Source organism: Ixodes scapularis, unplaced genomic scaffold, assembly GCF_016920785.2.
Source record: "Ixodes scapularis isolate PalLabHiFi unplaced genomic scaffold, ASM1692078v2 PGA_scaffold12__126_contigs__length_90152505, whole genome shotgun sequence".
Lineage (NCBI taxonomy): Eukaryota > Metazoa > Arthropoda > Arachnida > Ixodida > Ixodidae > Ixodes > Ixodes scapularis.
The window spans coordinates 5317063-5342160 of NW_024609838.1; the positions used below are offsets into that span (position 1 = coordinate 5317063).

Sequence of the window (25098 nt, forward strand, 5' to 3'; positions counted from 1 at the left end):
CTTGTCGGTCATCGCGTGAATTAGTTATACGTATATATGAGATGGGGCGATGGTCTCGACATTGTTGACTCTGGATATTTAGCAAGAATAACGAATGGGCAATCTTTCGCGGGTGGGCATTCAATTGGGATTTTACGGGTAATGCCCATAGACTAAACGCGACCGTCAACTCATAGCAGCGAGATGGTTGATCAAGTGTTTCAAACTTGATTATCTTTAAAACATTTCCGTGCACAGGCTTTGGTGTTTATTTCTTTCTCCGCTACCGCATGAAGTTTAAGATGTCATTTTAAATCTCGTTCAATGAGAATGGAGTGTGAAGAGAGAGTTAGAGATTGGCTAGACGGCTGACACAAAGTTACAAACGGGTGGTTGGCCTCCTAGCCAAGTTAGGAACACTACGACAAGTCTTTGAAGAAAGCTACTCTGCACGCAGCGTTGTCTGCACGGCACGCCGACCATCAAATAGATATTTTCCGAGCTGCCGTTCGCGCTGCACCCATATTTGTGCGTGCGAGGAAACAAGAAACGAAACTTCCGGAGTCTGGAAAAATCCAGCAAACCCCAGTTCACTGTTAAATTTTATTTATAAATACGAAAACCAATAGAAAAAAAAAAACCGCCGAGCTCTGCGAGGACAAGAAATACAAATGATATACTGAGACGCTAAAAAAAAAAAAAAAATAATAATCTTGAGACCCGAAAAACTCATCACTATTCAATCGTAATCGCCATCACTTTTTTTTTTTTTTTTATCTTTATGAAATGAATTTGTACAACGCGGACGCGGTTGATTTTTTACCTCGTTATTTCGTAGGTCCCACGATGACAGCGAATCTTGCCAAGGGAGTTGGAAGGCTTGTATGCACGAACATACTGGACAACGACGTTACCGAAATTTCCAACACCGTTCGTCTTATCTGTGGCCCTCCCGCGCTTTCGGGTGAGCCGTAGGCCCCACTGCGTTCATCAATTTCGACCCCGAGACCGACAACTTGGCACAACATCACAATGAGCACATTCGGCGGCAGGATCCGCGAATACAAGCGGATCTCGATCGACCGCTTCGACGGCATCAACCTCAACTCGACAGCCTTCTTCTTGTCGCATTGCCACCGCGACCACATGCACGGACTCAGCAGCACCGCCTTCAAGGCTCGACTGCGTGCTCGCCCAGACGCCAAGCTCTACGTGTCCGAAGTGTCCCTGCAACTGCTCCTCAACGAACCCAAGTACGCTTGGTTGAAACGGCACACGATCGCGCTGCCCCTCGACTGCCCCAACACGGTGACCGTTCCGACGAACGGTGACGACCACGGACCCGACTACGAGCTCGTCGTCACCCCGATCTCGGCGGAACACTGCGCTGGCTCGGTGATGTTTCTTCTAGAAGGTGACTGCGGTCGCGTGTTGTACACGGGTGACTTTAGGCTCGCCGTCGGCGACTCCGAACGCTTGACCGCGCTTCATGAACCGAGCGGAGCGGTGAAGAACATACGCTGCGCGTACGTAGATACGACGTTGTGCACACCCGAAGCCGCCTACGTCCCTAGCAGGGAAGACAGCGTGGCCGCTTTGATAACCCTGTCTAAACCTACTCTCCTAGCCGGGGGTTTCCTAAGGCTTGCGTTGCCCGGCGCTCAGCTAGGGTACGAAGGTCTTTTTGCGGCCCTGTCGGCTCACTTCGAGATGCGCGTGCATGTTACGAGATCGCAGATGTCTCGCTACGCGGGCTTGACGGACGTTGAGGAGACGTTGACGACGGATGGGCGCAGAACGCGGATTCACGCCGGCTGTGGCTGCGAGTTGGGTTCGCCCTGCGTGACCGTCAAGCCGTCGGCTATGTGGTTTGCTCACCGAGTTGGTCCTAGTGGCCTCGTGGAAAGGATAGGGGAGGATTGGTACCGGCTTTGCTACTCGACGCACGCGTCCCTGGCCGAGGTTAGGGACCTGGTAAAGCATCTACAGCCGGAGATGGTTTGTGCGAACGTTCGTTTGCCGGGGGTGGATGTAGTCAGTTTGATCTGGGCAGAAAAGAGGTCTGTCAAAGAGAGGATGGATCACGCAGCTGAGCTCGTGACGAACTGGACAATGGAGCAGACAGTAGAAACAAGTGCGGATGAGACAATGGATGGGATGCTGAAACAGACAATAATTGGGGAGCCTAAGGGGTTGGTGGAGCAAGTAATGGATCCGATACCAAGCCATAGGATTGGATGGATGGGAGTCCACATAATGAAGCAGACGACGGAACAAGGAATGGATCAGACGATGAAGCAGGTGGTGATTGAGACAGTGGAGCAGACAAGCCCAGTGGATCAGATGATTAGGGGGACTGTGAAGAATGAGGTGACAGATGAAGCGGCGGGACTTGTTTGGAACTTCTGGGGCTCTGGCAGTGAGGGAGATGATGCAGAGGTTTGTTTGCCAGACCTGCAGTCTGCTCTGCAGACGTCTCAGAAGGATGCTCTACGGCAGACAATGGATCAGCCTGTTAATCAGGTGGTGGGACAGGCTTTAAGGCCGGCGTCAAGTTTATTAACACAGCTACCGAAGGAAGAGATGGCGAACCAAGTTGTGGATCATTTAACAAAACAAGTGGTTCATCAGATAACGACATATAAAGATGGAATGACTGATCAAGGGACTAAGCTTGTGTGGAACTTTTGGGAATCCGACAGCTCTGATAGTAATGAAAGTGATCTAGACTGCTTCATTGTGGAATCTACGAGTCCTATGTCGTCGAGTCGGAAATAGTAAGATGTATTATGTGCTATGACCTTTAACAAAACTCGGAAGCACTGGAAAGGTACCAACCACCTTAGCCTTCTGTGATATGATGCTGAATTTATTCTCAAGCTTCATTGCATTGCAGCGGACTTCTTTGAACTATGATCAATGTTGTTTTGCACTGTGATCATTATTTTGTGTTACAAAAATGGAATTGTTTTACAATGTGATTATTATGAAAATAATGGAATTACTTTACATGACGATTGCTTGTCCAGAAACTGTTGCAAAACTCGACATTTCGGCTGGCTTTAAATTAATATTGCCAATGTTGCGCAGTCTTAATGCGATCAAAGATTAATTTTTATTTTATTTGCACCTGCGCTAAGTCTGCCAGAATACCTTTACGACAGCGTGCAGTGGCTGAATAAAAAGAGGTCTTTCATCGTTTGCCCTTGGCATACAAACTGACTCGCTATTTTTTGAACCGGAGCTCGTGCTGCTTCACGCCAGGCCACGCTAGACTCCTAGGATCAGCTGTTTGCGAAATCCCACACATGCACAACTCGATAACGGCACGCCGCTAGCGCTCGAGGCGCCCTCTGACGCCGAGGAGCGGCGACGAGCAAAGGGCAAAACAAGCGCACAAGCCGTCCGTCGTAGTCGCCTTGGAGCAATGCCGAGCTGTTTGGGTCGGTTACCATTTTGCCTCATCGCACCGTTTTCCGTCTGAGGTTTTGCCGCCGCGACCACCGCCCAGCAAAACGATGGACGTCCTTCGGCGGACGTGCCCGCGGGCGGCGACTTGCAACGCGGCGAGTGCCGCCGGGACCGACATGCCATCTCCGACCGGGTAAGTGGACGGCCCTTCGGCCTAAGCCTACTCCCCTCTCCTCCGAGGATCTGGTTACCTTTTGAACCGCCTCCAAAAATCGCTAGTCACCCAGCAGCACCGAACGGGCCGGGGTTTGCCGTTGGGTCACCAACAGGCGGCCACTGGTCACCGATGCCGGGGGGGCAGCGACCCAGTTTAGCGAGTTGTTGACGTGCCCACGGGACGTTTTTTTGTTGTTGTTGTTTTAGTTTTTAGTATGTTTTCCTTTTACCGGTTGTACCGCTGCAGGGGCCGCCTGTAATGCGCTGCCTGAGCTGCCGTGCGCTGGAGCCTCCGACGCGGTCATCTTGCGAGGCGCTGCGTCACGCGGTGGCCACCCTGACGCGACTGGACGACTTCACCTCGGAGAAGATCGGGTCCGGCTTCTTTTCGGAAGTGTACAAAGTCACGCACCGCACCACGGGCCAGGTGATGGTGCTCAAAATGAACACGTCCACCAGCAACCGGCCCAACATGCTGCGCGAGGTGCAACTCCTCAACCGGCTCTCCCACCGGAACATCCTCCGGTTCCTCGGGGTCTGCGTGCATCAGGGACAACTGCACGCGCTCACCGAGTACATCAACGGGGGTAGCCTCGAGCAGTTGGTCCAGCGCCGCGCCGAGCCGCTCTCCTGGGAGCTCCGGCTGCGGCTCGCGCTGGACATCGCGCGTGGCATGGCGTACCTCCACTCGCGCGGAGTCTTCCATCGGGACCTGACGTCCAAGAACGTGCTCATCAAGCGGTCCGAGGACTCGCTCACGGCCGTCGTCGGAGACCTGGGCCTGGCCGAGCGCATCCCTTCGGCGGGAGACCACAACCTGAGGCTGCCGGTCGTGGGGTCGCCGTACTGGATGGCGCCCGAGTGCCTTCACGGGGCCTGGTACGACCAGCGGGCCGACGTCTTCTCGTACGGGATCGTCCTCATCGAGCTGATTGGTCGGCTGGACGCCGACCCGGACGTGCTGCCGCGTACCGCCGACTTTGGCGTTGATTGGCTCGCCCTGCGCGGCCTCTGCCCCGACGACTGTCCGCCCGCCTTCCTGCGCCTGGCACTCTCGTGCTGTCAGGTAGGATCAACTCCCACCCCTGCCCGTTTCGATCGGGACGGGCATCGTCCCGGCGTGCGGTCGCGTATCACTACGGTGTGGTGCACGTTAGATATCCCAGGCTAGCGGTTGTGCCGCACTGGCTACATTCCTCAATACAGCTGGGACGCCAGGCGCCCATTGAGGTTGGCTAGCTTCCGGCTGTCTAAACATACACACAACAATTATTTGTCATGTAGCACCCCCTGGTCATTGCTTGGGACGATCTGCCAATTGACCCTTTTCAAAAGTTAGAGCCATCTAGTGGCAGTGTTGAAAGATTTGCCATTTCCACTCTAACGACGGGGATAAAATGAATCGCCCATATAAGGCACTCTCGACTTCGTGAATCGAAGGCTACGCACAAAGCCCAACTTGTTGAAATCAATTTCCCGCTTTCTGTTTTATGCTATCGAAGACCTCTGCTTTTGCCTGGTGTGGAGAAGCTGCGTAATGCCACCATCGAGGACTGGTTCACACAGCCCCGCTCTCTTACATTACAAAGTTTTTGTTGAGATATGACCTCGAATCTCCTGCACATTCGCTTTTGGTACGGAGTGTTGCAACCAGTTAAGGCCCATTCACACACTTGTGACCTCTTCGAACCGAGACCTCTTAATATTTCTTATGACAAGGACACACAGGTACCATCTATTGGGTATAGCAGTATTAACTTGGTGGTCTGGCATATTTTCCATTTTTCTCGCGCATTATCCTTTCTTTCTTGACTCGAAAAACTTTCGTTAATGTTATAAACAAGCCTTTCTCACAGGTATTGCGCACATTTGACCTCGGAAATCCCGCGAAACCTTCGCTCTTCTGAAATGCAGTTCCAGGGTCACCACATAGATGGCACCAGCATGTTCTCTCATCCTAGGAAATTTTAAGAGGTTTCAACAGGTCTCGTCTCTTTAGGTCGTACTCGGTTGCAAGTCTGTGAACGGGCCTTTAAAGGGCAACTCCGCTCAATTCCGAAGATTTCGGGATAATGAGTGATTTCGAATTAAAAAGCCCTAGTAAAACACACTACGTCGTTTGCTCCCGAAAAATGGAATATATATTTTTAAATCTAATTTTAAACACGAGCGGAAATCGAAACCGAAACTCCGGCTCCGTCCGGCAACATCGGCCTCGGGCTGCCAAGTACATGGCCATCACGTGGTACGAGATGTCACGTGATCTTCGGCCGAACGACGGGCGGGATGGGAGTGGCGGGCGTGCGGCAGGCGCGAGTGTCGTCTGCACCGCACTCTTCGCCTGTTTTCGTGTCCACGGCATTCGACGACGTCTGCACAACTGCGGCATAAGTCTGCGACTCTGCGCACGTGGTGTCCATAGTGTGGACGAAACTCCGAGAGGCAATAATCACAAACGGTGAGACGACGACGGTGGTTGTGACGCGGAAGACGGCGGTAACGGCGGGACCACGGCGGGCGGTTGGTCTGCTTCCAAGAAGCGCGCTGCGCAGGCGCGTACGCCAATCACGTGGACACCGCTGAGTGCCAAGAGGCAACATTGCTGACGTCACGCGCTACGCTCGATCGGAGAAGTAAAAACAAGCAAAAGGGGGCCATGTAGATGGCGTTTAGCTCAATGTTGGCTCCGCCCATGCCGTAGCCTTGACTGCGCTGTTGGTTGCGCCTGAATTCGCCCGCTCGAGTCAGCCGATTTCGGCAACTTGGCGAGTTGCAAAGTTTGCCGGACCGTTTAAGAAACATTTAGACAGAACTGCGTCGTAATATTTGACGTGTGGTTTTCCTATGCTATCCTGAAGAGGACTGCATTGTTTTTTCAAAACCAAAAATGAAGCGGAGTTGCCCTTTAAAGTGGCTTGGCACGCACAATCTGAAGCACGGATGTGCCAGTGACTTGCGGTTGTATCTCTGCATGAGAGCACCTAAGCTTTGTAATGCAGGGAAACTGCTTTTAGACCGGTGCTTTTGGCTTTGGTCAGGGTGGGTGGGGCCAACTTTTGAAAAAGATCCATTGTGGACCACTTTGTATAGGCCGGCCTGCACCTCAGTTTGCTTGTGAGCAAGCTGAGTGCACTATGCGATTGCAAGTGGTTACATTCCTTTGCTGTTTGTGCATGCACGCTTTTCGGAGCGTTCAACTGTCTGTGCATTGAGGGGGCAGTCGCTTTGTGTCAGCTGCAGTTGCTCTGGCCATTGGTATGTTGCTAGATGCTCCCCGGAGTGGTATTGGACGGGTGTCGTAGCTGCACCCTTCTTCTGTTTTTTAACAGTGTATCTCAATGTTAGAGCATCTGCTAGTGCCAGGGTCTTCATCGAACCAAGTTGGCGAGCGTGACAAAGAGTTAAAATCTGCAGGGTGAGGATATGAGGGTCACATTTTTGTGGGTTCGTACCCGGAGAAAACTTGCTACCGTGGATTGCTGTGATGTTGTTCTCAAAGGTACAAAAACCACGGCCTCTTCTAGTCACTGTTGCAATGCACGCATTAAGAGTGCCAGGCTCTGCCTCGTAACTTTTTGTGTGGCCATTAATTCAAGTTACGGTACTTTGAGATGAATGTTACGGTTCGAGATACGACGTCCAGGTAACGCTCCTCCTATGCAATTTAAGTTGTGTGCTTCTCCGTACACTTAATGACATCATCGTGAAAATTCTGGGATGATAAATTGGACTTTATTTGCTCATTTTGTATCCATTTGCAATATATTTCGTAAATACGCATAGTGGAGGCTCGAAAAGGAATAAATGCTGGATTGCAAGTCCACTGTCACACGGAAGTTGTGCATGGTGGGTGATGATGTTAACAGGATGTTACTATACCTTCACTAATGACTGATAGTGAAAATGTATTTTCAGGCTTTAATATGTCGTACATCCGTAAATCTAGAAAGCCTGTTTTTGTCTACAATGAGGTCAACAGCTTGTGGGAGTTGCTGTTAGACACACTGTTACATCTAAGGAAAGAAGTTACTGTTTGCATGTTGGCTTGTACAACTTAAAATTTCAGACAAGAAAAGTCAGCTATAGCTCGCTGCCAATTTATTTATTTATTTACAATACCCTCAAAGCCATTATATTTAAAAAGTTGGATTTAAAAAAAAAAAAAATTGCTTCACAAAGTTAGGTGGAGTTTTTTATGGTCACGACGTCTTCAGGAAGGCCATTCCAGTCCACTATGGTTTCGGGGAGAAATGTGAATTTGCAGGCTGCAGGAAAGCCATCGTGGCTGGTCTATTTTATTACAGTTCATCTTCAGGTGACACAATCCTTGTCGAGTCTTTTTTTCTTTTGAAAGACTGCGTAAATAAATAAAGTGTCCCTTTATCTTGGAGGTGCTATGCCAGAGCAACGGCCTTGTTCCACTGCTTCGTGCCTTGAAGTGAACAGATAGAGTAGGCAGCAATGAAACAGATAGTGGTGAGCCAACCTTGCTGCTCTCTTAGTTTATCAGCCTGCACTCATAAAGCAACAGCTTTGAACGACCATGTAGCCTTAAGCTGCTGTCATGCGGCTCGTAGGTAGTACAAAAGTCTTGGGCGTTCGCTGCATACGTAATGACAGTGTCTGCGGATGCATCTTGGGCATGTTTGCTTCATACGTGTATGTGCTTCGAACACGTCTGCACACAGTTTTTGTATGATGAATGTGACAGGAACGTCGCGCAAGGACGAAGCACGCCTCCGGCAGTGTCTTGCAGACTGTCTTTTGAATGATGTTTTAGCGGCATGACTGTGGCTTTAGGCTCTAGTTTGGCTGTTTCAAGCGTGCCCGTCTTGTTTCCAGGCTGATAGAAAGTGTGTTTTAGCCAGGCCGAGCATGAAGGTGTAGGGTGGTTTGATGCTGTTTGCTGTCTGTCTGGCCCCATCTTCCGCCGTCGCGAAGTGTCGCCAAGAAGCGCGGAAAGTACTCCACCGTTCCGCTAGGAAAGAAGGAAGCGATTCTCAAGCTAAAAGAAAGTGGCCGAATGCAGGCGGAGGTGTATCCTGAAGCGAGGCACTACTGATGGCATTTTTAAGCCTGCTTAGACGTAATAAAGGCAAGGTTTTTAATCTGCTGATTTTTTTGGACTGCTCTATTATTTGGACGTTTTTTCGGTACCTGCGAAGTCCGGATAATCGACCGGCAACTGTATGTCTGTATCATTGTTGCAGATGAAGGCAGAACAAAATCGTGGAGAAATTAAAATGCTCAGCTTCCCCTTCCCCATTTATAACAACTGACTACCAATAGTCTTTTAAGCGCCACCAAAAGTGGCGGACAGCCATGTCTGCTACCACTGAGCATGCACAGAGGCAACATCAGAAGTAACCCATTAAAGATTCGTTTGCTTGGGCCCTAAAAAAACGAAATTAATGATTTTGATCACATGTAGAAGATAAGGGTAAAGCTTTCCTTTCTTCAATAACATAAATTCTTTTTACTTCTTCTCGGTCTCCATTTCGAAGGCATTTTTCTAGAATGTTTCATGCTTGGAGTATGTTTTCCTCAATAGTGGCCTGCATTGGAATTTACACCGAAAAGCTGGAGCTTTACGTTTTAAATTCACAACTTGTCTCCCCGTGCCAAATTCTTTAGTTTTGAAGACAAAAAAAAGTAAGAATTGTATGTTTCTGTTTTGCACATGTTTGATGGGTGGAATAGCGCCTCACCCAAGTACATCTAACGCCACTTAGAAGGGGGTGACGTAAAAGTATGGACCGTTATTGGCGTATGCCCCAGTGAGCAGTGTGGTGACGTCGATGCCGTCCCTCCCCAGGTGGAGCCATCTTCGAGGCCGTCCTTTCAAGGGGTTGTAGAGCAGCTAGAGGCAATGCTCGCAGGAGACGTGGACGCCGACTTGCCGTCCCCCAAAGCCACAGACGACAGTATTGGCAGCGTGCAAGCCATCTGTGAGTATACTAGTTGCCTACATCGGTACAAAGACTTGCATACACTTGGCCATCACCTGAGTATACTAGTTGCCTACATCGGTACAAAGACTTGCATACACTTGGCCATCGCCTCCCTGTATGCACAGCTTCAACAGACCTTTTTCTAAATTACCCAAGCTCCAGCAAGCAGGCCACGAGTAGTAGTTGCATGTGGTGCACATGCTGGTGTCTGCAGCAGTAATAGTTTTAAAGCAAAAGCTTAAAACAAATGGCACTTCGCACATGCATTTGTGAAGGCCTTATTTTGATTATTTGTTTTGAATCTTTTTCAGATAAAGCGAGTGCGTGTACCTACATGGCCAACATTCTTCTTTGAGCTTGGGTAAATTAGTGAAAGGTCTGTCGTGTTTGCAAAGAAGCGATTGGAAAGACAAATTAAGATTAGAGTTCTCGCGTAAGAAGTGAAAGCTCGTAAAGCTGCGAAACCTTGCGGGCGTGAAACACGACAGACACGGATGTTGAGCTGTGTGAATGGCCTTGGCGTACCTTTTGCGTTCACTCTTACTTGGCCAGCGTGTTCCGGTTTTTAGTTTGTCAAAGTATTTTTTGTTCATTAGGCTGAGCAGTATGGTGACCTTATCTCAGTTTTATTCTTGGAATGACATTACAAGTAGCTGCACAAATTGGGACGTTATGCAAAAACAGATGCTGGCAGAACCTTATCTGGCAACAATAAAGCAATGTTCATGAACTCTGATAACATTTTTGTTTCTGTCTCTTGCCCTTGAGGCCCATTCACATAGACGCATTAGCATCCAATTTCTTAAATTGCATCATGATGCAACCACAAGTCACCGAAACATCCATACTTCGCATGTTGCATGCAAAGCTACTCCTTGATTGGTTGCCAAGCTTCATACTAAGGACGGACGTGCTGGTTACTTGTGGTTGCAACTCGACGTAAACAGACATTCCGCAACATAAGCATATGGTACAATGTGAATGAGCTTTAAGTCATTCTAGCTTCTTACGTACCATAAAACGATAAACCACTATTGTGTCTTTATTTCATTGGTAGTAATCAAGCTTTTGTAATATCATGGTTTAATAGTTCTGGAGGGGAAAAAAAAAAAAATGTTTGCATTCTACTAACTCACAGGCGACTGCGACTGGCTTCCAAGCGAGCTCTTTCAGCGCTCGTCATGTGCATGCACTTCCTCTGCTTAAACACCTTAAACCGGCAATTTCTGAAAAAGGGGATCGGCTGTCTACATGCCTTGTGTGAGGGGGACGCGCAAAACCACGCTCGTATTTTCGGTCTGCAAATTGCTAGAGTAGTATAAATACGGTAGCGTAAGCGGCGTTTTACCGACATCCCTTCGTTTTGTTGCCGTTCCGCAGTTGGACGGGAACAGGCCTGCTGCAGCACAGCCAACCCGTTCCAGCACCGGTTCAAGGACGGTCGGAAGATTCTCGAGGAGGACTCGTCTAGTCACCCGTGATGGCTGCCGCACACCGTCCCCCTCGACCCCTTCCCACCCTGCCCCTGCATTTCTCTATTTATTACTGGCGGCCCCTTTCCCCTCGACGACGGACTGACGCCGGACTGCTCGAAGCCGGCACGTGCGCGAGGGGAACTCTTTCTTCCGGCGAGCGGCCGGAGTAGCCGTGAGGTGTGTGCCGCCGTTCCCGCTGAATCTCTCTGCTTGTGACATAAAGATGCCGGTCTCTGGCCGGAAACCCTCCCCCCGACCGTCTTGCCTTAGCGGGGCACCTGGACATGTTTGTGTGCTGTCGGGGCTGGGTGTCTGTTAGCTCGTTGAGCTTTGCGTAGATTATCCAAAGGGGGTTGGTGGCAGTGTGCGTTAAAGGGAAGGTGAAACACTTCTTTCAGAAAATGAGATAGAGCTTGATTCGAGCGTAGTTTTATTTCGTGAATCTGAATATCACGTTTGTTTTCCCCGATGATCTAACTAAACGCGAGAAAACGTCGCAAGACAATCTTACAGCCGCCAAGTGCATGCCGCTCGTGTGGGCAGCGTGTGCGATTGCAAGCTAGCCAGGTATACTCCCCGCACTGACACCGTTTGCGACATTTCTTTTAACGCTTCTGAAAGTAGCAAGAGTGCGCGTGCATATCCTTGATAGGCGGTGAAGGTGTGAGAGAGCAGAGGTTCCGAGAACTCCTTTTATGTCGTCACGCTCCAGGAACAAGGGGCGTTGGCGGTACTTCGGAAATGATTTTCTGCAGCCTTCACACACCAAATTGAAAAGTGATCTTGATATTAGAGATCTTGGAGGCCAATTGAAGACAATTTAAGTGTTTCCTCAAATACAAACCCGCTTCAGCATCCCTTTAACATACCACGTGGCTCGGAGGATTTGGGGTGAAAGCTCCCACTACAGGACCCAGAGGTCCCGGATTCAATCCCACCCCTGCCCATTTCAGCCTGGATGTGGTACCAACGTGCAGTCATGTAAACTCTACTGCATGATACACACCGAAGGTAGCAATGGTACTGAACTGGCTAAATGTCTATAGAGGAGACATTGAACGACCACTGGGGCCGACTAGCTTGCTGTTCTCTAAACTTACACTCAATGCAATTTTAGTTACCCAGTAGTTTTAGGGCTTTCGAGTAGTTGGGATGGCTCCGACTTGTAAAAAGAAAGAATGCGACAAAGCTCTGCTGCAGCGGGGGTGGGAGCCTGCCATTTCTTGTTGTAGAGAGTGGTGCATTTCCTTTCAAACCCGTTTCTTGCGTTCAGGAACCACAATGACCTTGAGTTCTAAGATTTCGAGGCGTAGTGATGTCGTTTCGTCCTCGGAGTTCCAAGATTTCAAGGTGCTCGCCGACAATGTTGCGAGCGCAAACTTTGGGGTTTTGGAGGCCCTTTAGCAATGTGTTGCAAACACAATCACTCTGTCTATGGTAACATACTGTGCAACACTGAAGGAGGGGTTGAAACTAATGGGTAACGTTCACCGAGAAGTGAACATGGCTGTCGATTTCATTGGGGTGCGATTTGCTGCGCAAGTAGTCTCCGCTCGGGAAGGCAAGCCGCCTCGGTGGCTCCGAGGCGAGAGCGTCGGCCTACGGATCCCCATGTGGCGGGTTCAAATCCCGGCCGAGGTGCCCGCAATCTGACGGAGGCTTATTGCGGAGAAGACGCCGTGTAACCGAGCTTTCGGTTGCACGTCAAAAGATCCCCAGGTGGTCGAAATTAATCCTCAGTCCTCCGCTGGGGCGTGCCAGATGCCCGTCGTTGGTTTTGCACGTAAAACCCCCAAATTTGACTTCCGCTCGGGAAGGCGATCTGTGCGACCCTTGGAGAGATGATGTTTGCTTCTCAGACCAACAATTATCTGCTAAAGATGTTATCCAGAGTGCCATTGGTATGCAGACGTTAGGAAACCAGGACGTGCCAAGACACTCTCCTTGTAACACTGTATTCAAACACACTCAAGTACTGCCACCGCCCGATTATGCCACGTGTGTTTGTCGGTTCGTCGTGGTTGCCGGAAACGATCTGCCATTCTTTTTTTGCTCAAGCCTGCGTGGCAGTGCTGTTAGTTGATAGAATTTGTGCTGCACTTTAATTCACCTCACCCTTTGGTAGCGCCTGGAGTAAAACATCCTATGGGGTCTGGCGGGAGGGAATAAATAAACTATGCACTGTAAAGTTCCAGAACGTAGCACCAGCAGTTGACACTGTGGCAGTTCTGCAAAAACAAAAGTTGGGAGCAATAAAGAGGAAAAAAAAGCTGGCCAGACAGCAGAATAAGTGTGCCCATCTTCCACTGCATCTCTCTGTATCTCCTTGATGATGGCAGTAGCTGATACAAGCACCAATGGGCAGACATCTGCTTGGGCCGTCGACAGTCTGCTGCCGAGCATAAGGTATTTTTTGTGGTGCAAAAGGACTGGCCGCTTTTCTTGATTGACACCCTGTGCGGCTGTAAACTTTCGCAGGCATGAGCAATGAGGTCTATTCGCTCATTCCAAGTTTCGCAAGCATGCACCATGCGTTTGAAAAAAAAAAAAACTCCCAGCCTTTCTCACCTTGTCAGTGACCACAGCATTTCATTTGCTAAACTACGGTGCCAAGAATGCGTATTATCCGACCCGCATGTCTACTGCGCCCCAAGAAGTGGTCCCCAGGAACCACTTTCAATGCATGGGTGACGCGCTCTTGGCACCTGTAAGCGAACTGCTAGCTTGCCCCACGCGGGATGGCCACCAATCACGAGAACATTTGGTCGTCTTGATTTTATTACTGGCGATGGATGAGTTTTTAGCGGCGGTGGAAGTCACTCGGCGGGAGACGTCCCCTCGAGCAAGCGGGCCTCAGGCCTCGGCGACAGTGGCGGCGGCGGTGGCGGGTGGCGTCGTGGACAGCGCCGGTTCGACCGGGGTGGGCACGGCCGATGTGGGTGAGCCGGGCTTGCGCGCGCACGGCAGCATGTCCGGCGGCACGTGGTGCATCTGGACGCTGGGGGCGTGCACCAGACACTTGAGGTTCTCCGAAACGGCTCGCACAATGGTTTCCAGGTACTGCTTGCTGTTGGCGTTCTCCTGGGCCCGAGGGAAAGAGCGGTCACTCGTGACTTGCAGAAAGTTAGGCTCGGCGTCCGCCGTTTTGCGCTACGCCGTCGAAGCTACGTGCGCGTGGCTTTGTTTGGCATCTCCCTCAAGGATGTGCGACCGAGACGCAAGGCAAAGTCACGTGCTCTCGTAGCTGTGCGGGACTGGATTTACACTGGGCTCGACAACGTAGCGCAAGATGGTTAACGCCGAGTATAGGTCAAGATCGTTTGGGCCCGCGTTGTAAAGGGGTATTCACACAAGGGTGCTTTTCGGGGAGGGGTGTGCGTGACGTCTGTGATCGACAGAGCGGGCGGGATTCCCTCCCCGAACCTCAGCATTCACGTGAACGGCGAGGAGCCGAGAGGAACGTCTGTGATCGGACACACTTGGCGGTCGCATTCTCGACGACTGGGCTCGCTGCACGCCGACGAATGGCGATGCGCGATTATGGCAGCAGTGCCGTAAAATACAGAACACTACGAGCTGCTCCCTGCTAAAAGAAAGATGCTTCTGCAACACAAAGGACGTGGAATAAAAAAAAAAAAAAAAAAACAGCTCGAGGACGGCATGAATGAATATCGAAGGCTCCTTCGGGTGCCTCGAATAACAAACCACAAGCCACCTCAGAACATGGATGGATGGATGAATACGGCTGAGCCCTTTGGATCGGGCGGTAGCTTACGCCACCTAGCCATTTTGTTTTACCATTTAAGCTTAGAATATTTAAATGTGAAATCTATATTCACTCCGCATGCAGTGCAAAGAAAGTGAGGCTATGAAACCCCCTTGCCATCAGTGGATAAGAAAATACCTAGTTTTCTCTCGATTTCTGCCACCATTCACTTAATCTTTGCTTGGTAATCTCTACAGTCTTGAAATCCACTCTCCCTTCACTGTCTCTAAAACCCAATGACTTTATTAAATCTATGTTGTCTTCGGTAGGCATAGGGTGAAGCCCTTTACAGTAGAGTATCAAGTGCTCAGCCGTCTCGTCCTCCTCTCCACAAAAAGTGCAAACTGTATCAATTTCCTGGTACTTCACTCTGTATGTTCTGGTTCGTAGAACACCCGTTCTTGCCTCAAACAGCAATGAGCTTCCCCTAGAATTGTCATAAATGCTTTCTTTGGCAATAACTCTTTCGTTTAATCTATAGCTTTCCAGAGCCGTCTTTCTCTGCATTCCCTCTAGCCACCGATCTCTTTCTGTGGCCTTAACTTTCTTCTTAACTGAGACTTGCTCTTCCGTATCTTCGCTATAGCCCAAAAACTTTCCTCTTAATTTCCTAGTGCGCTGTCTCCACTTTGTGTCTACACTCCTCATGTATAAATAGCTGAAAACCTTTCGTGCCCATTGCTCCCCGTCCATTTGCCTCAACCTATCCTCAAATTCTACCTTGCTCACCGCTTCCCTGCTCTCAAATGATGCCCATCCCATGTCTCCTTGTACTCCCTGGTTTGGCGTTTTGCAATGTGCCCCCAAAGCCAGTCTACCTACTCCGCGCTGACACGCATGTACGGCTAGCGCCGCCTGGCGGACATTCCTTTTTTAATTTTTCTAGCATGTTTTATTTACAGCATTATTGAAGATATATATATTTTTTAAACAACATATGGAACACTGTTCTGGATGTGCCCGCCCTGATTCAAACGAGTATCACTGAGACAAAAACTATGAAACGAGCACGGCCAGGCTTCACATTTGCAGCGCGAATGCGGAGAACGCTTAGCCGGTCATCTTGAATTGCGCGCATAGAAATAGTTAGCGCCGAGTGGTGTGCGCATGAAAAGGTAGAAAAATAAGAAGAAATCTTCCGTTGAAAACGGCGAGCCGGTCCCGAGCTATCAGTAAAAAATATCTAGATTTCTTGCTCTCGGCGCTGCTGGGGCGACATCATTGAACCTCCTGCGGAAGAGGTGGTTGGCTTCACAACACAGCAGGTTTGTACGCCTAGATGGCTCCACCGCACGGCAACCACACATACTATTTGCCCTCTCCCTTCCACTTGCCAGTGCTTGGAGCTGACAGGCATAGTGTAACTTATACAGGAGGCACTGGTTAGGCAATACCAATGCCACCGCCAATATCTTGCTGTACAAAATCTGCAAAGTTGCCAGACACCCAAACAAAACACCACCAATTGCAAAGATGCCCAGCCTGGGCAAAAACTTCCCCATCCCCCCGGGATAACCACGTCGGCGCAGCACCGCACAAGAAATGCAACGTTGTTGCCACATGATGCACATCCCTCCCCTGTGCGAATGCTCCTTTACGCTTGCAAAGCTTTAAGTCTGCACTTGCACTCACCTCGAGACCAGCAGTAAAGAAAATGTCTGGCACCTCGTGGAATGTTGCTAATTTTCTCTTTAATGTATTAAATGAAGATTATGCGGGTGCACTTTACATTATTTTATCAAGGTGTACACTTTTCAAATGCCAAGAGCATTGTGTCTTCCTTCCTTCAACAACCGAATCTCGTAAGAACTATTTTGCTCAAGGCACAAATAATGTGCAAGAAATTTTTTTCTTTTTTTTTGATGTGCTAACAAGTTTAAATCTAATTCAACGCCAGTAAAGGGACACTGTAGTGCTTTTTAAGGCCCTCATTTTATGGTCATAACTCAATATACGAGCGTTAAGCATCTTAAAAAACCTGACACTACATTCATTCACGATCGATTTGCACATTAAAAAGACGATCAAAGATCTCGACACTTCCCGTTGACGCAGAAAAACGGATGGCGCTACTGAACCTCGCTGAATATGGTCGAATGACAGACGGCGCCAGTCAGCCACTCACAAGCGGTTGCCATGGTTCCCATGGCAACCATGCCATTGGTTCCCATAGAAACCAATCGCTCGCAAGAGGCTGCCAAGCGCAGTCCGCCGTTCAACAATATTCGGCAAGGTTTGGTAGAACCATCCGTCCTGCGACAACGGTAAGTGTCGCAATCTTTGATAACTTTTTTCAAATATGCATGAACATAATTCTGGGTATTTTAGGACGCTTGGAGCTGGTAGATCGAGTTACGACCACAAAACGAAGATCTCGGAAAGCACTTCAGTGCCCCTTGAAAACCGCACGAGGCAAGGGAGACGGTATGCGTTGTAGCTGCCGTAGCCGCACCCACCTGCCGGGTGACCACTTCAGGGTGCAGTGTGAAGTCCGGCGCAAAGTACTCAAAGTACTCGTTGTAGGGGATCTCGGAGCTGACGGGCTCGTCCACGAGCAGGGCCGTCTCGTAGGTCCAGGCGCGCGCCACGTTGCGCACCGTGTACCCTCCCCCACCCAGCACCAGCAGGGGCAGGCCCAGCTCTCGGATGAAGCGCACACACTCCCCGTGGCCGCGGATGCTCAGGTTGAAGCAGCCCAGCCGGTCCCCCGCCAGGGAGTCCGCCCCGCACTGGAGCACGATGCAGCTCGGCTGGAAGAACTCCATCACCCCTTGAATCACCGGCTTGAAGACCTGCACATCGGTTAAATCGGTTAAACTCCCCCCAAAATATAATAATAGTTTTTCACACAAACCGCTATAAAATGCTGTCCAGATATGTCTCTCGCCGTGGAGCTGAACAAAGGCAAACCGAAACTAAAAGACTGGCATGAAGAGACGGGAAGACGGAGTCCTTGAAGGTCGCTTGAGTTGTTTCATTCCCCGGATCAATGTGTTTTCAATGTTCTTGTGGTCAGAAAACTAGCACCTTATGGATTCTATTATTCTTATTAAACAATATATGCATCAGATGGCTCATTACTCCCAAGATACTTGGAGTTCTGCATCAATGTCAGACGTGACATGCAGGTGGTTTTGAGAGTTCTCAGGAGACAAACACCTGTTCTTTGTCCACATGAGCAGACAACACATCTGCCAATGATATCTCAGCTTGTCCCAAGTGGGCCAACATCGATCTCGCTCTGTCACAGAGGCAAAGGTAGACCTCGGATATTCTAATTCCTCCTTCAGGGGATCTAAGGCTAATTCATATGATATTGATTAACCATATATAGTGGAAAGTAAGGGAACTTAAGCCAGGAGAAAAGGTTTATTATTATTGAAAATAACTAAATTAGATTTGCATTGTTTATAGTGCTCGATTTCCTGTTTATAAATCTGGCGTTAGTCTTAATATAGCTTTTCTGGGGGGCTGCCACAAAAGGCATCGACATGCCTGAGAAGGCCAGCAGCCTCCCCCTCCCTCCCCCTCTCCCTCCCTCCCCCTCCCCCCCCCCTTCCCTTCACGGCCAGACCATCCAGCATGCCCACACAAAATGAATAACTGACAGAGGACGAAAACTACTTGATTGTGACAAATGAAACATAAAAATCGATAAGTAGTAAAACAAATACTGGATACAAAGACAAAAACCAATGAAATAAATCCAGATTGTCCCCCACATTGTGACAAAAAAATGACGCACATCAATTTTTTTAAGCTTGCACAAACACTGCCAACAATGGGGCCACACACAACAACATAGTAGAGCCAGCCAGCCATCTCTACAAAAAAAAAAACTCCGTGGACACCTAAGCACTTCTTATGAGTTGTGAATGTGAAAGCATGAACGTTGTTCTTTTGCTCCCTCAGTTCATTTGCAGTGTACTGGCATGGACGGCCCCATTTTGCTACTTTTGAGGTTGCGACCAGCGGTCAAGTGCACACACTCGTGAAGCGGCCGCAGCAGCCAGCCCCCAGCCCCCCCCCCCCAGCGTCGGAGTTGTCTGCCACACAGCGATAGTTTCTGGTGATGATGATAATGAAACTGTTCCCCCTATAGTTCTATCTCCCCGCCAATATGCTCCACACTACCGATGGTCAAAAAATAATCGGTGAAAAAGTCGGGTCTGCAATCCACGCTGTGAGGGAGGGTGGACGGCGAAGTTGTGGTATCCCTTGCAACGATTGCCCACTGCACTATACCAAATGACTGACGAAAGAAAAGTAAATGCACTGTACTAAAACTTTTTACATACAGGCTGTTTCACGTAAAGTGACAAAATTCCTAAAATTAGTGTATTCGAGGTAAAAGAATAGTTTTCTTGGAATTGCATTACACCTGGTAGCAGACGTCAGAAAGTGTCTGATATACTTACTAATTAGTTTGCTAATTGACTAAAAATGACTAAGTAACTTTTTAAATGGTGAAATTAGACATATGGTTCCAATTCGAGCGCTACGTGCCTCGCATTGTTATCAAAAGCGCCTTATCAGGCCTAATTCACACAGCCGTCGTTTCTCCCATCCCGTCACCGTCGCGAGGGGCGGTCCCGTCAGGGGAGAGGATTTTCGGCCCCGTTTTCGCCGGAAAGCTGCGCCCCGTCGGGTGCCGGGCGACGTAGGGAGCTGCTCTACGGCACCGACGTCCCAGCGGATGACGGATCCCGCCCCCATCAAAAACCGACCAATCACAAAATAGAAAAGTTTCACTAAGTTTGGAAGATTTTTCATCGTTAGGTTGCCAACAGTGAGTCAACGCTTGTTGTGTTGTTTTTCTTGTTCCTTTTTGGCGGGAATTGCTAATAGCAGACGCAAATCCTTAATTTACAAAAAAAAGAAACGTGCACACAAATGTTCAGGCACAATTATATCTTTATTTTGTAATTTCACTTTCAATTTCAATTCAACTTTATTGACTCCAGTTTGGAGAAGGAGACAGGAAAAAAAGCTACATTGTGTAGCTTGACAATTTAAGTTGAATAAATAAGCAATCCGATCCGATCCAATCCTGCCGCCGCGGCCTCCGTCGCTTTGCTTGCGCGGCCTGTTCGGACACCCTGCCGTCACGTCCCCGCCCCGGCGTGCTCTCGTGACGGTGCCGGGATGGGAGAGCCGCCGGCTGTGTGAATGAGGCCTCACCAATTACGTGGTTCAGATGCTTGTTCTGTGCTTGTTTTTTTATTGAAACGAATGCTGTGCTGTATGTTGTATGTGAGATACACAGTTTTCGCTTCAATTGCTGAAGGTATTTTTTTCGTGAGGACGCCGGCACCAAGAAATCTGACCAACAAGCCATATACAGCTTCGCTATAAAGACGAAATACGCACGAAGGTGGGTGCTGACAACATTGGCTGGGCAAGACGGTGCCCTCCGATTGTGGCGACTGCGGGAAGTGAGGATCGGGGGAGGAGGTGCACGCGTGTGCAGGGGCTTACAGGAATAAGGTTCACTCTGCACGCAGCTGAACGTGGTAACTTCCCTGAAAGCTGCGTTCACTCGTGGGCGGACACGGCCAGGCTCACCTGGAAGTAGCTGGCGTCGTCGATGCCCTCCTTGAGGGGCACGTTGACGGAGTAGTAGCGGCCGCTCTCGGCCCCCAGCTCGTACATGTCGCCCGTGCCGGGGAAGAAGTAGTTGCCGTACTTGTGGAAGGACACGGTCATGACGCGGTCCGTCAGGTAGAAGGCCTCCTGCACCCCGTCCCCGTGGTGGATGTCGATGTCGATGTACAGAACCCGCGGGTGGTACTTGAGCAGCTCCAGGATGGCGATGACGATGTCGTTGACGTAGCAGAACCCGGACGCCTCGAACTTCTTGGCGTGGTGCAGGCCGCCCGACCAGTTGATGGCAATGTCGCAGCACTGCGGTAAAAGCAGCAGCCAACTTCAGAACTATACCTACGGGGTTGACGACGACGACGCAAAGCTTGTCCGATGTGTCTGAATGCTGAGTCGGCGTTCGGCTCGGCCGTCCCACTTCCGGCGAGAGCTTTCTACCTTCGACGGCACTTCGGCGTACCGTGCACAGTGAGCGCGAGTGTGCAGCCGAGGCACGGTGGAAGACTTGGAGCGCATGCCGGAGGCAGGGCATTCGAAAGACGTGCCTTGCCGTTTTTACTCTCTCGGTAACTATGGCGCAGTTGACTAAGCCGTGTGTCTTTCATTGTCTTCTTCGTTTAATCGACCTCTACGCGACTTCAGCATCTTCAGACATTGCAGATAAATAAAAAAAAGGCATGATCTATTCACCACGTGCAAGAAGTGTGCTGACGAGGGGTTCTTTAACCTCGTGTGGAGACGACTGAAACCCTTAAAATTACCGGTGCTGGAATGAACCTTGAAGCCTTACGTTATTGTGAGAAGTAAAAGGAGCTGTTTGAGAAGCCAGTAAAGTAGACCATCTATTTTACTGTACCTGGCTCAGCTTTGGATTCACGACATGTCAGCTAACCGTTAAACGCAACGTTGCTTTGAGGTGGGTTGACCAAATACGGTCAGAAATCAAAAGAGTGTAAGCGTGCATGGCCCTTTCGCAGTTGTTAGGTCTGTAAAACAACCAAGAAGATTGCGGCCGCTACACGAGGCTATAGAAAGAATAGGCTGAGTGCAGTAACGTATAGGTCCGTGCAATGCTGGAAACCATCCTGAACTAAACTCAAAACACACTTATACCTAAACGGATCCTGATGGAGCACCTGAAAAGGGAATGTATTGACAGTGTGATCCTGAAACCAACACACGCATAAGCACTGCGCACGAATAACCCTGGCACTGTTAGTTTGTCTATGTGTCGTGTGGTTTAAGCACAGAACCACACACTGCAAGAGGCACACTCACCTCGTTGTTGAGTTTGACGGCTCCTTCCAAGGAAGCCCCCGTGTACATGGAACAGAAGTCGTAGAGTCCATCAAAAACTGGACTGTTGAAGAAAAAAGGGATCCATGTAGATCGACGGTGAAGAAAATTTGACACGCCTTGCGTTGCTTGCCCCCTGGGCCACGACTCACCAGTCATCACCGACGTTGAAGTGACTGAGGCTCTTGGTGAAGGTCTGGATGTTCTGGGGAGTGACTCGCTCCAGGAAATCGATATACTCCTCGGAATGGAAGCGGCACATGTCGTGCGAGTTTGCTCGGTACGGGCGAAATACCTGCGGGGTTAGAAGGGTTTAAGAACATGCCAAAAATACAATATGAGATAACTATACTCCTAAGACCCATTGTAGGTTCCTTTATTTCTCGTAAATTTGTTTTGCAAATGGTGCGATAGTTTTGTGGATAAATCCATTTATACGCGGGACCCTCCCCGTTCAAAAATGCCGCCATGTTTGTTGGGTCGTTGACGTCATTCGCTTAACGCGTGGCGTCCCCTTGCATGCACTCCCAGACATTCCTCCCTCAACGTCTCGAGCTTCGGCTTTCTCGTTCACCTTCCGCGTTTCGAGCATGCAATTTCGAGATGACTACAACATCGCTCGCTTTGTCCGAGTTTTGAACACTGATTGCAACAGCAATGAGAGTGATTGTTATCAAAAGACGTTGGAAGCTGGTCATTTTGACTTCAACATGCTGGCTACCAGCTCCAGCGACGATGACAAAATCGTCACGGACGAACTCCCCATCATCCGCGATTATCTCGCACGTGCATGTGGGGTGGAAGGTTAAAGGGCAAGGGGACGAAAGTGAGAGTACACAGAATAGCGTGCGATCATACTGCGGCGAGGCGAGCATGAATGAGAGAGCATTCAACTAAATATGACGATCACATGGTTTATGGACGCCGTGGTGCGACTCACTCGAACAGTGTTGCCCGGTCACTTGACGAATACGATCAACATTCGTAAAGCGGTTATTGCAATTACGAGAGCTCTAAAAATTGTGAAACTCTGTGTATACATTAAGTAGCCTATGCAAATTCCATTTCAAGAATAACATACCCGTTTAATTTTCGTGTCCTGACCCCCTTTAAGGAAAGTCATTTTGGCATGGTGGACATGACATGTAAGGTCTCAAAAATCTGACAACGTAAAGCAAGCGTTGCACTGTCTGCTTTCGTGAGACACGTGTCTTTACTACACCTTTCCTGTCATCAACATTATAAATAATAAAAAAAAAAAAATAAAGGTTCCACATTATCACGCGTTTATTTTGCTACATTTTTATTGAAATAGTACAAGGCAATTCTTCATTAGAAAACCACGTGAAAGCCATTCTCTACTATGGTCATAATTAAATATAGATGTGACAATTATGAAAAAGCTCATAAACTGGACCAGACATGACTGTTATAACCACGGCAGTATTATGCGGATTAAAATCAAAGGGCTGCCCTTTTATCGCTACTGTTGTACCCAACTACCTCCGATTATATGAATCTCAGGATCTAGAAGGGCCATTATTAAAGCAACCACCACTTTAAGACCTAGAATTTCATTTAACAACGTGTAATGACAGCAGTCTTTCTCTGAAACCATGCAGGCATTCTGTACCTAGCGTCATGCTAACGTAACCTAGGTTACACCAGTTGGCGTAGGTCTACCGAAACGTACGTGATGTGATCTTGGAACTCGTAGTACAGTTGTGTTGTAATCAGTCGAAGCAACCACAACACAAAAAAGCGCCGACAGGAAGAAAGTTGACTTGCCTGCATTTTCTTATATAATCCATAATGTAGAACTAAGCTGTGGGTTACTGAGAGGCGTTGAGGCTTCATCGGGTGACCCGGACCTGAAAAAAACACAGCGACAAATGCAATCGTAAACAAATGTCAGTGCCTTGGAGAACGGCAAAAGGGGATAGGTTTTGCGTTTTCTGTTTTTGTTTGTTTTAGCGATAAGTGGCATCTAGCGCTCCTCTATGAAGCTGTAAACAAGCCTAGGGTGTGCACGTACCATAGTGGAAATTTCCTACGTCCGGGTCCCAAAAATACATCACATTTTTCTTGGACATTGCTACATCTAGGAAGCGACCGCATCAACATGACAACGATACCATGGCGACGACGCACGAACGACTGTCATGTCGCGACGCTGGGAACGCAGAAAAAGCTGCTCCGCGGTGTTGCCGGCGTTTATTGTATGAAAAATATAAATTAAATTATATTATAACGTTTAAAGCTTAATAAATAAAATTTTTAGCATAAAAAATTTAATTCTAAAAATTTATTCGCATGTTTCAAATGCAATCTCAAAGAGGAAATAATAAAACAAACTAGCAAGTAAAGTGTGTTTCTTTTTTTTTTTTTTTCATTTCCTGTGTTATTTTGAAAGAATTATATAAACCAAAGACACGCGGAAAATCCTTTGGCGTTATGTGACGCTTTTTATGAATTTGTTCAGAAAACAGACGACGCGAGTGAGGCCACCGGACGGCCATCTTGCATGTGGCAAAATCGCTTTTATGCTAGCGTTGCAGAGCCTGGCTGCAGCGTGGCGAAGACACGTTTCCTGCTCGTTTGTCGTAATTCACCAAAGAAGTTTTTTTTTAAAGCATATCTAAGCGGCGATACTTCCCGTTGAGAATACGTGTAAATTTTTACGAAGCGCAGTCCCGCAAGAAAAAAGTACAGCTCGTTGGAAGCAAGTTTCGCCGGTCTTGCGGCGCGATGAAAGCTTCTTTGGCAGTTGGCATGCCGAGGTGCCGCGAGATCTTTATTACCATCCGTGTGCAGGTGAAAAATTGGAACATTGGTCGACAAAGCTCCCTTAGCAGAAACCTGTGACTGCCCAATACGCACCCGAGAAAGTTAATCATATTGACTACCCGATGCTTGGGCAACATCATCATGTTTAACATTTACCTCCGTCAGCTATCTTGCCCCGTCGTATTTTGTTCAAAAAAACTCTCGTTCTCGACGCCCTCACCAAGACTAAAATCCAGTCTTGGGTAGTAATGCGTTACTGTAACTTCGTTACTTTTTCGGTAACCTGTAACTGTAACGAGTTACTGTAACTTCGTTACTTTTTCGGTAACCTGTAACTGTAACGAGTTACTTTTTAAGAATGTAACTTAATTGTAACTAGTTCTATTACTTTTTTGAGGTAACGACGACGTTGCTTTTGTCGTTAATTTTCAGTTCTTTGTGAATAATATATCATTGAACGAGTATAATCAAGCTATTCCCTGCTCTTTCCAAATTGTCTGTTCCGGCATTTTGAGTCTCAGTTGGCCTTGCACAAACTTGAGAATACATTCTTTCTCGCGAGTCACTATCCGAATATAGCCACGTGTAGATTTGATGAAAAAAAGAAAAAGAAGAA

The 25098-nt window shown here is 48.6% G+C and overlaps 3 protein-coding genes across 4 annotated transcripts; 2 read left to right on the top strand and 1 right to left on the bottom strand.

Moving 5' to 3' along the window:
* The first annotated feature begins 743 nt into the window (after positions 1-743).
* Positions 744-3197, top strand: LOC8040526 (protein artemis). Its single transcript, XM_029991232.3, has one exon. It carries the CDS (start codon positions 1012-1014, stop codon positions 2755-2757), a length of 1746 nt encoding a protein of 581 aa, XP_029847092.2. The 5' UTR covers positions 744-1011; the 3' UTR covers positions 2758-3197.
* Positions 3198-3463: 266 nt separating this feature from the next.
* LOC8040525 (dual specificity testis-specific protein kinase 1) lies at positions 3464-11281 on the top strand. Its single transcript, XM_029991233.4, has 4 exons — positions 3464-3583; positions 3854-4672; positions 9422-9554; positions 10938-11281. The coding sequence occupies exons 2-4, from the start codon at positions 3866-3868 to the stop codon at positions 11036-11038; spliced, it is 1041 nt and encodes a 346-aa protein (XP_029847093.1). The 5' UTR covers positions 3464-3583; positions 3854-3865; the 3' UTR covers positions 11039-11281.
* A 2511-nt stretch (positions 11282-13792) lies between these two features.
* LOC8040524 (histone deacetylase 3) lies at positions 13793-23901 on the bottom strand. 2 transcript variants are annotated; one of them, XM_029991229.4, is made up of 7 exons: positions 23731-23901; positions 23484-23566; positions 21848-21990; positions 21678-21759; positions 20364-20702; positions 17255-17590; positions 13793-14113 (listed from the first exon to the last, which is right to left on the bottom strand). In XM_029991229.4, exons 1-7 carry the CDS (start codon positions 23786-23788, stop codon positions 13886-13888), a joined length of 1269 nt encoding a protein of 422 aa, XP_029847089.1. In that variant the 5' UTR covers positions 23789-23901; the 3' UTR covers positions 13793-13885. The 2 variants fall into 2 exon arrangements, with proteins under 2 accessions (XP_029847089.1, XP_029847090.1); XM_029991230.4 differs by having other exon boundaries at positions 13793-14110; positions 23731-23866.
* Positions 23902-25098: the final 1197 nt, after the last annotated feature.